At 36.2% G+C, this 10,512-nt stretch overlaps 1 protein-coding gene across 1 annotated transcript in view; it reads left to right on the top strand.

Annotated features, from left to right (window-relative positions):
- LOC122808390 (alpha-tectorin-like) overlaps positions 1 to 10,512 on the top strand; it is a gene marked incomplete at its 3' end in the record, with an annotated part of 263,674 nt that overhangs the window by 145,881 nt on the left and 107,281 nt on the right. The window contains 1 exon segment of the mRNA XM_044079357.1: positions 7,257 to 7,821. Within this exon segment, the coding sequence (XP_043935292.1) occupies positions 7,257 to 7,821 (565 nt within the window).

Raw genomic sequence — 10,512 nt, 5'->3', positions numbered from 1 at the left:
GTGACATTACTCCAGTACAGAATACGCATTCATACTGAACACGTTACATGCACTCAGATGCACAGGGCTTTAATATTGAAGTCTATACCACCATATTTTTATATTACTTTTCTAAACGTTGCACACCTGTGCTTGAGAACTTGAAAGAAATGCTGCTGGCTGGTAACACACGTCATGGAAGTGAAGAATGACCAGCTTAGTCAGACCATTATATGCACTCTCCCCTCATGTAGCCAAGCAAGGGGATAGGGCTTTGGTAAAAATCAAAAATCACACCAATGGCTGTCTAAGTCTTGACCCCACTCACCTGACCATCACCTTGGTAATAAGGAATAAATGGGCCAAATGAATAGGGTTGTAGATGGTCAGAAGGCAGTGGTGGCAAAACACTGCAAAAATGGTTAAAGTGTTCCTGATTGAACACTAGTAGTCAATAAGATTAATATGATATTCTGTCTCTGCTCTCTGTTCATTTCTGAATAAGCTTGACTACTGAAGTTATCTGTGTTATAATACAGCTGTATTTTACTAGAACAGCAAATCATATAAAAAGTAACATATTATAACAGCTTGTGAACTCAAGAAGAAGGAATCTTATAGTCCAAAAGTTGGAAAGCTTTTAGCCTGTTACCTGTTGTTTTTATCTAAGTCAGTTTGGCACTAAAGTGTTGGACTTTGTGCTGCTGGATCAAGACCATTCAGCAGTCAAGGGTTTGATTACCCCAACCTCCATCTAATCACTGGTCTGTCACTGATGCCACTTTATGGACAGAGGCAGTCTGTAAATGCTTGACAAACCTTCATTCAGACCTATATCCAAACCTTAAAAAATACTCTGGGATATCAAATCATGTTAGATACCATTGGGAAAGCATGGCTCGGATTAAAAAGGCCTCAGGGTTAATTAGCCCAGTAATCACCTATGAATCTAATGCACTGATAGTTTTACTTGTACTTAGTTCATTCATCCATATGGATTTTTTCAGATAAGTATCTTTTTGTCTTTTCTATATATACTGCCATTCTGCTTTTTGAATTCTCTTCGGTACTTCCCCATGGAATCTCCCATTTGCAAATAATGCAGAGTCAAATCCTATTCAACCTGCTATGTAACACTCTTGTGTCAAACAGTTTCCAGAACTTGCCCATGCGATACTTCCTTAATAAACATGCAGTCAAGATCCTAATGATCCCAGCTCCCTAGCAGATTAACACAACACCTGAAAACTTTTTTTTGCTAGCCAGATGTGATATGAATGAAAGACAAGGCTTAGTATCATTATGCAACACCACTGTTACACAAATATAGTTTTACTTCCTGTAAGGGCAGATCTGTAGTAATGTAAAAATATTTGCACATCTTCCTCTCAACTACCCTCTGGGTAGTAGTTGCTCAATGCAGCATTGACTAGGTGACACTTCTTTACCTATATGATTCTATCCCCATGGTGAGAGAAATCCCTGAGATTCTCTGGCTAAATTTATCTTATAATGTTAAGATTTGTTTTTAAAGATGGAAGGCTGGTTGTGGATGTCCTGCCTCAGCACCAGTGTATAGACTTTAATGTTAAGTCTGAATGGAGAGATGATAAAATCAGCAAGCAAAAGAAAGTAGTATTGCTGCAACTAAATTCATCCACAAGTCTTGGTGAGTACCTTCATGAAGTGGACCTTGTTTTTACAAAATCTCATCAAGACAGCACTGATATATAGACTATATTTTACATAGCTACTTCCAGGATAAAACAGTACCCAATCCTGGTAGGTGCACTGGTGCCAGGACTGGAAAAATGACAGTGTAGAATTTTCAAGACATGGAGACATTCATACAATGAGGTTAGGCCCAGTTCAGAGGGAGGATGGTCCCCTGTTGTAGAATTAAGCAATAGTCTACAAAAACAACAAAAACTGACAGGCCAGAAGAGCCATAAAGATGATAGAGTGGCCTACTGAGGATAAGAAGGAATTTTTATTGTTACTATTATACAAGAAGCCCAGAATTTCTAGACAGATGATATATAAAAGATTAAGAGAGAAGTTAGAGGAAAATACTTGCACAAGAAAACACATTAAAAGCTACAAATGCAAATGTGTGTTCATTAATACAACAGATTCATTAAAACACTATATAGAACAAGAATCCTTGGGCCATTTGGAAACAGCAGAGACTGAGGAAGTGTGAAAATATAAAGAACAAAATCTAGAGATTTTTGAAAGGTATGAAAAAGAAACATGAATGTGGGAAAGAAAGAGAGATCTGATGTGGTGCAATATTTATGCAATGGAGAAAGCCCGATTAATCAATTCAAAAAAGCAGCTCTGAAGATGCTCGAAGAGAAATACAGGCAAAGGCACCCAGATATGGACAATTTCGCTATACAAAAAGTAAGATCACAAAGATGGAAAGTAGAACAGAAGATTATTAAAGCAGAAGTCAAAAAAATAGAAGCTGAAATTATGGAATACCTGCAAAGTGAAGGATTTAGTGTAGGAAGTCTAACACAGGTTATATCAAAGCATGATGGAACAATGAGTCCTCAAGTAAGGAGAAACAGGAGGAGCAGGAGACATCTGAAGCAGAAATATGGACACGGCAAAGAAAAAGACATGTAATATGGTGCAATATTTGTGCAAAGGGGAAAGGAAAACTAATCAATACAAAAAAGCAGCAAAAACGATATTTGAAGAGAGATACAGGCAAAGACATTTAGATATGGAAACTTTTACAATACAAAAAAAATAAGAAAACAAAGAGGAAAGTAGAAAATATGATTAGTACTAGAGAATTTAACAAAATAGAGACTGAAGTCATGGATTACTTGTGAAGTAAAGGATGTATATAGAAAATCTAATTCTGATAACATCACAGCATGAGAGAACGGGTCCCCAATTTAAAGAGAAACCAGTGGAGATAAGCATCTGATCAATTGCCATATGAAGATACATTGGAACCTTTAGTAGGAAATCAGTGCAAAAGTTCAGTTGGAGGTGCACAGCAAGGGAAGGAACAGGAAACTGGCAACTCTGACTCAGTCAGTGTTGTGGTCTAATAGTGAGTTCCATATGGAAGAGCAACAGATGACACAGGATGAAGCTAAAGAGAATGTGTCACATGAAGGTGTTCTAGAACTTTCTATAGAATGCCCACAGGAAATGGAGAACAAAGAATGTGCCCTTAGTTTAGAAGAAAGTGATCTGTGGGAAGAGTTGCTTGATTTAATAGAGACGGATAGACATATTAAGATTAATAAAAGAAATAGATTACAAAAATTCAATAAGGCCCAAAATGTTAGAAGTTTGATAAAACAAATGAGCACAGTAATCAAGACTGTTCTTCATGCAATATAACAGAAGTAAGTGGAATATATTATTGTGCAGCTAGGTACTTTTCCATTATCGGGGCAACACTTGTAAAGAGCACTTACAATGTTAGACCGTGCTTGCATATGTAGGCATCCACAGCAAATAAGTTTGAGCTATACCTGATAAACTTTTAATATTTTTTTTTTATACTTTATGACCACTGAGTTCCGTATGTTGTTTTCTTTTCTTTCTTACTACAATGTTGGTTTTGTGCTGTAAGGTTAGTTTTGAGGCCTAAAACTGTTAATGGGAGGAATGTAGAAGAATAGTTTGAAAACAGTGTTGTATCCGGAGCTTTTCTTCTTTGAGACTATGACCTGTAACTGCTCCTCCATGACAGGAGTGCTGAAATTCTACTTTAATTCTGCACAGAAAGGTGAGGAGGTCAATATACGTTTGACGTGTAAGTAGATTAAAAGTATGAACATGGTACTTATCGTAGTACTGCTTGACACTTGAATTTATAGACATGAGTAATGACACGTTCTGCTTTGTGCTTATAAATCTCAGTGCATTTTCAAAATGTCTCGACAAACTCTTTTCTGAAAGACTGCTGTTTCCTGTTCTCTATAAATAATTACATGTTAGTTTCTATGCTTACAATGCATGTGATATGCCACGGTGTTCTGTATTATGTTTTGTTTGTTTACAAATGTCTTAAGCGAGATTTATTTATCTTTCATTTGCTCGCTTGGTATGTAGGAAGGAGAAATACTTTACACGTGATTGTTGAGCTGAAAGCCAACAAATGTAGAAATGACAGCTCGTTTTTTAAATATTATGCAGTAACATACTTTTACACGTGTGGTTATATTAACACTAAAACGACATGACAAGTGACTGGATTCTGAGCTCAGCAACCGCGTAAAAAGTGTTGCCCTGATAACGGAAAAGTATCTGCAGCTAAATTAATAACAGTAAAGTCTTACCACAAAAAACACAAGGCATTAAGGGAAAGGAAGGGGAGAAATCAAATGCCATCATGGAAGTATCAAATAGACAAAACTATATTAGAAGAGAACAAAAGCAGGAACAGATCAACAAAAATACTCAGAAGGATAGACGTGATAAAAGCAATGTGCAGTATCAGAGCAGAGCAGTATGGTACATTATTGCAAATAATAAACTAAAGATAGCACAGGCAGAAAAACTTAGAACATATGCAAATAAATATAAAGGAAAAGTACAAAACAAGCAATTTATCGATGAGCCCAAAAAAGTTTTGTAGAGAAGTGGGAAACAAGGCAAAAGCAATAGAAACACCACCAGAAAAGGAAGAAATAGACACTACAGAATAGAAAAAAGATGCTGAATGGAAAGAAGTTAAAGAAAGAATAAGAAGTTCAAATGTACAGGATATGAAATAAAATAAAGTAACAGCCATGGAAATTGCAACAGAATAAAGAATTGTTCCTAATTGGAAAACCCCAGGACCAGATGCAGTACTTAACTTCTGGCTAAAAGTATTAACATGTTTACATGAAGATATAGCCCTGAGTAAGAACTATTTATATGTGCACCCTGAATAGCAGACTTGGTCAACAATAAAATGTAAACAGATGATTACATGTATAGGTTTGCAGTCATAGGACTGCATACATATCTGCTGACCTCACAAGATCCAAACATAGTGAAAATTTTAAAACATGAGGAGAATAAGTCTAAGATGAGTTCTCTGCTTAGTTTAGCAGAAGCATATCAGGGTTAAGTGGGAATAGAAATCAAACTTTAAGTAGACAAAAATCAGGTTTTTGTACCAAAAAAAAAAAAAAAGAAAGAAAGAATACAAGGTCAAAGATCAGGTGAGAAGGCAAGAAATGTGGAAAATGCATAAATGTAGTTTCAAGTACAGAAAACTCCAGGAATAACCTCATATTGGTCAGAATCTAACACAGGAATGATTAAGGAATGGTGACTTTAAACTGAAGACGAAAAGTTAATACCATCAGCTCAGAATAGTGGACTATGTTCACATTGGTTTGCAAAGTCCATCGAACAAGTCAGAGAAATAGACAAATGCATGTTTGTAAAACAGAATTGGAAACAGTTGCAACTCTTTTTGCTGGGTGTGATACATTAATAGCAGAAGGCCTGTATAGTGAAAGGCATAAACATGTGTCAAGAATGTTGCATTGTGTATTGTGTAAACATTATAATACTGAAACAGCAGAGAAGCATTGGAAATATGAGCCACAAAACATTATAGAAAATAATGATGTTTATATCACATGGGATCACCATTGCCAACAGTTCAAAAAAAATAGATGTGAGAAAAACAGATATTGTAGTCCATGAAAAGAAGACAAACGTTGCTTTTGCGCAATTGATTGCTGAAATTGTTATACCCAGTGATTGCAGTGTCTTACATGCAGAGAAACAAAAAGTCATAAAATACCAGGATTTGCAGGCAGAAATGAGGGCAATGTTGAAGAAGGATATCCAGACAGTTCCAACAGTAATAGCAGCAATGGGTCTCATAATAAAGAATTTACAGTCATATTTAAATATGTTACCAATACGTGTAATCTTGTACGAATTGCAGAAGGAGTCAGTTTTGGGCACATTGTGAGAAGACCATGTTTGACTAACATTAAGGATTGAAACAATACTAATTTCATGAGTGTTAATCATACTTTGACCTAGGAATGAGGTCCATTTCTAACATGGTATTAGAAACCCAAAATACTTGGAGAAATAAAACTGAGAGAGATCCCCAAGGTTATGTGTACCAATCTATCTTATAATGTTAAGATCTGCTTTTAAAGATGGAAGCCTGGTTGTGGATGCCCTGCCTATGCACCAGTGGAATGCCCTGCCTCAGGTAGATAATATTGTATGAACTTTAATGTTGTCTGCCTATTGCTTCCTTATCATTCTAACTAAATTTGTGCATATGCCCCAGAGAGCCACACACAGGCATCAAGAGAGAACACTTCTATTCATATCAGGTCCCTTGGAACTGCAGTATTACCAGCCTCTGACCTCACAAATGATTAACTACATCAAAGTTCATCCATTACTAATAAAAGAGATACTGGTAACTTCTCCCAGTATTTAGACTTCTTCAGAAGAGATATTCTTAGTTTCAGTACTGAAAATATATATGTACAAGAAATGTCCTATATGCCTTAATTTATGAGGGATTTCATTTGTAGATCACCACATAACTGACCATTTTGATAAAGTATGACCAGGCAGAATGTTTGTGGCCAGGTAAACTCTTGGAACTGCAGAATGTTCTTTGTTAATGGATTTGATCCATACATGATCAATTGCTCTGCAGAAGAAGAAAATGGAGTATGTAGACTTGAACTAATTAAAGGAACAGCTGTCATTTCCCCATATACACAGACCCTGACCAAATGGTTATGAATGGGCACATATATGATAGTGTGCTGGTTTGCTAATGAGGGTTTAATGGCCAGATTTGTTGTGTTGTGCTGATAAGGCAAAGGCAATATGTCTGAGATGAGAGCTATATCAGTCACTGACATGTTTATTGGACCATAATAAGGGGAGGATTGTGTAGGCTGGAAGAAGGGTAGGTAGCAGCTATGCAGGCATTCAGAAATATCACATTTGGTACATGTGTATGGGATGGTGTGGAATAATACAGCCCTGTTTCGGATTATTTTCTTGTAGGTGACATGATTTAGTTAAAAACTGGTATCAATAAATGAGTGTGACTCATTCATATCTAACCTTTTTGTTGCCATCTAATTACTTCATGAACATTTATTTAAACTTGCAAGACCTCAAATAGTATAGGGTTTGCAGTACTTTAAAAACAAAATGCTAATAAATTACAAATAAATTATATATTTTGCACTTCTCTTATAATTTTAAATGTCAGAAGAATTCAATGCATAAAGCTCCTTTTTATTTCATTGCAGGTTGATGAATCTGTTGTGAATCTTCCAGTTTTGCTTGAATCAGGTGCTATCCACATTTACTACACTGGATCAGTGGCTACTATTGAGGCAGACTTTGGTCTTTCTTTGTCATATGACTGGTATCACTTAGTTATAGTAAAACTGCCTGTGACATACTCAGGGCAGCTTTGTGGACTTTGTGGAAACTATAATGGGAACATCAGTGACGAATTCATCATGCCAAATGGTTCAATGGCCCAGAACGCAATCAGCTTTGGAAACAGCTGGATAAATCCAAACTCGTCTATTTCATGTCTCGCTACTAATGTTGAGCCTGTGTGTTCTGCATATAGCAAAAGCCAATATAGCTCACTAAATCAATGTGGGATGATCACAAATGCCGATGGCCCCTTTAGAGCTTGCCATAGCCAAGTTGATGGACAGGCCTACTTTGACAACTGCATTTATGACCTGTGTGCTACAAATGGAGATCACACAACTCTATGTGAGGCAATAAGGCATTATGCTTTACAATGCCAGAGGAATGGTGTAGCTATAGAACACTGGAGGAACATCACCAGATGCGGTTTGTTGGCATACACTTTTTTTTGTACATGTGATTGCATCATATGATGATGTCTATCTCTTACACCCTGACATATGACAATGTATATCTCTTACACTCTGACATATGACAATGTATATCTCTTACACCCTGACATATGACAATGTATATCTCTTACACACTGACATATGACAATGTATATCTCTTACACCCTGACATATGACAATGTATATCTCTTACACTCTGACATATGACAATGTATATCTCTTACACCCTGACATATGACAATGTATATCTCTTACACTGTGACATATGACACCCTGACATATGACAATGTATACCTCTTACACACTGACATATGACAATGTATATCTCTTACACCCTGACATATGACAATGTATATCTCTTACACCATGGCATATGACAATGTATATCTCTTACACTCTGACATATGACAATGTATATCTCTTACACCCTGACATATGACAATGTATATCTCTTACACTCTGACATATGACACCCTGACATATGACAATGTATACCTCTTACACTCTGACATATGACAATGTATATCTCTTACACCCTGACATATGACAATGTATATCTCTTACACTCTGACATATGACAATGTATATCTCGTACACTCTGACATATGACAATGTATATTTCTTACACCCTGACATATGACAATGTATATCTCGTACACTCTGACATATGACAATGTATATCTCTTACACCCTGACATATGACAATGTATATCTCTGACACTCTGACATATGACAATGTATATCTCTTACACCCTGACATATGACAATGTATATCTCTGACACTCTGACATATGACAATGTATATCTCTTACACCCTGACATATGACAATGTATGTCTCGTACACTCTGACATATGACAATGTATACCTCATGCACTCTAACATATGACAATGTATATCTCTTACACCCTGACATACCACAATGTATATCTCTTACACCCTGACATATGACAATGTATATCTCATACACCCTGATATATGACAATGTATATCTCTTACACCCTGACATATGACAATGTATATCTCGTACACCCTGATATATGACAATGTATATCTCTTACACCCTGACATATGACAATGTATATCTCTTACACTCTGACATATGACAATGTATATCTCTTACACCCTGACATATGACAATGTATATCTCTTACACTGTGACATATGACACCCTGACATATGACAATGTATATCTCTTACACAGTGACATATGACAATGTATATCTCTGACACTCTGACATATGACAATGTATATCTCTTACACCATGGCATATGACAATGTATATCTCTTACACTCTGACATACGACAATGTATATCTTGTACACCTTGATATATGACAATGTATATCTCTTACACCCTGACATATGACAATGTATATCTCTTACACTCTGACATATGACAATGTATATCTCTTACATCTTTGCACATTTCTTACTTACTTCTATAATATGAAATAAATTCCTTTAATCATCATTTTTTTTATTTTGCTTTTGTATGCCTTTATATTTAGTTGTTGGGGAGATGGCAGAGTTATTATATATAAAGCTAAAGTCCTTTCAAATGTCTAAAAAGTAAACTAATAATGAAGGGAAAAAGTATTTTATGTCAGTTAAATAAGTATGACTTACTTTGTAGACAATATGTTTATATATCAGTCAAGCCAGTAGAGGTCATGAATGTTGTACCTTAACTGATCACAGTGAAAAACTGTCACACAGAAATCAAAGATCAAGTAACTCATCTCCATCCTTGCCTTTTCTCTTATCTTTTCTCTACCTGTCACATGCCCTACTGAATGCCTACATGGATTCTGCCTCTACAACCCATTCTGTTATTCCATTCCCTAGGTCTTCAACTCTTACTGTAAATAATTTCATTCATAAACTAAGGGAGCAGTTTACCCCTACAAATGACTGCCCAGGTCTTCTTCGCTTTCTCCTTTCCTTTCTGTAAGAGTGACTCCTTTACTTTTCCTTAGCATGATGGTGAACTTCCATATCATAGTAACACAGAAACAATACTAAGCAAGTTATCTCAAAGATAGTAAGATACCTAGCCATATACACCATTGAATAGGCACACAGTCATGGCTCCTGTTTTGAGTATTTAATCGTGATTTCCTCTCAAATCAGGCAGGGCTATACATAACAATCCTGGTGTAAATTTGTGTCTGTCTCTCCGATGATTTTGTGTCTAGTGAGAAGAGTTAGAGGAATTCTCTTCTCCCATCATAAATGTGAACCAAGAACCACACAAACCAAATAAAAACTTGCTGCCCAAAGGTATCGACTCAATTCTGCACAATCCTCAAAAGAGAAGAAGTTCCACTGGAAACCAAATGTTAAAATGTTGAAATGTTTAATCACGAACAGAGAACACAGCACAATACACCAGGGTTAAGCGCTTTCATCTAAAATTAGATTAGTTCTGATGAAGTCTAATTTTAGATGAAAGCGCTTAACCCTGGTGTATTGTGCTGTGTTCTCTGTTCGTGATTAAACATTTCAACATTTTAACATTTGGTTTCCAGTGGAACTTCTTCTCTTTTGAGGATTGTGCAGAACTGAGTCGATACCTTTGGGCAACGTGTTTTTCTTCTCCCATCATGCCATTCTCATTGTAACTCAGTCACCCTTCTGATAGCTTTCCTCTGGATTCTTACCCA

Source organism: Protopterus annectens, chromosome 8.part0 (assembly GCF_019279795.1).
Source record: "Protopterus annectens isolate FY-2018-M chromosome 8.part0, PAN1.0, whole genome shotgun sequence".
Taxonomy (NCBI): domain Eukaryota; kingdom Metazoa; phylum Chordata; order Ceratodontiformes; family Protopteridae; genus Protopterus; species Protopterus annectens.
This window is presented reverse-complemented; position numbering and strand designations above follow the sequence as displayed.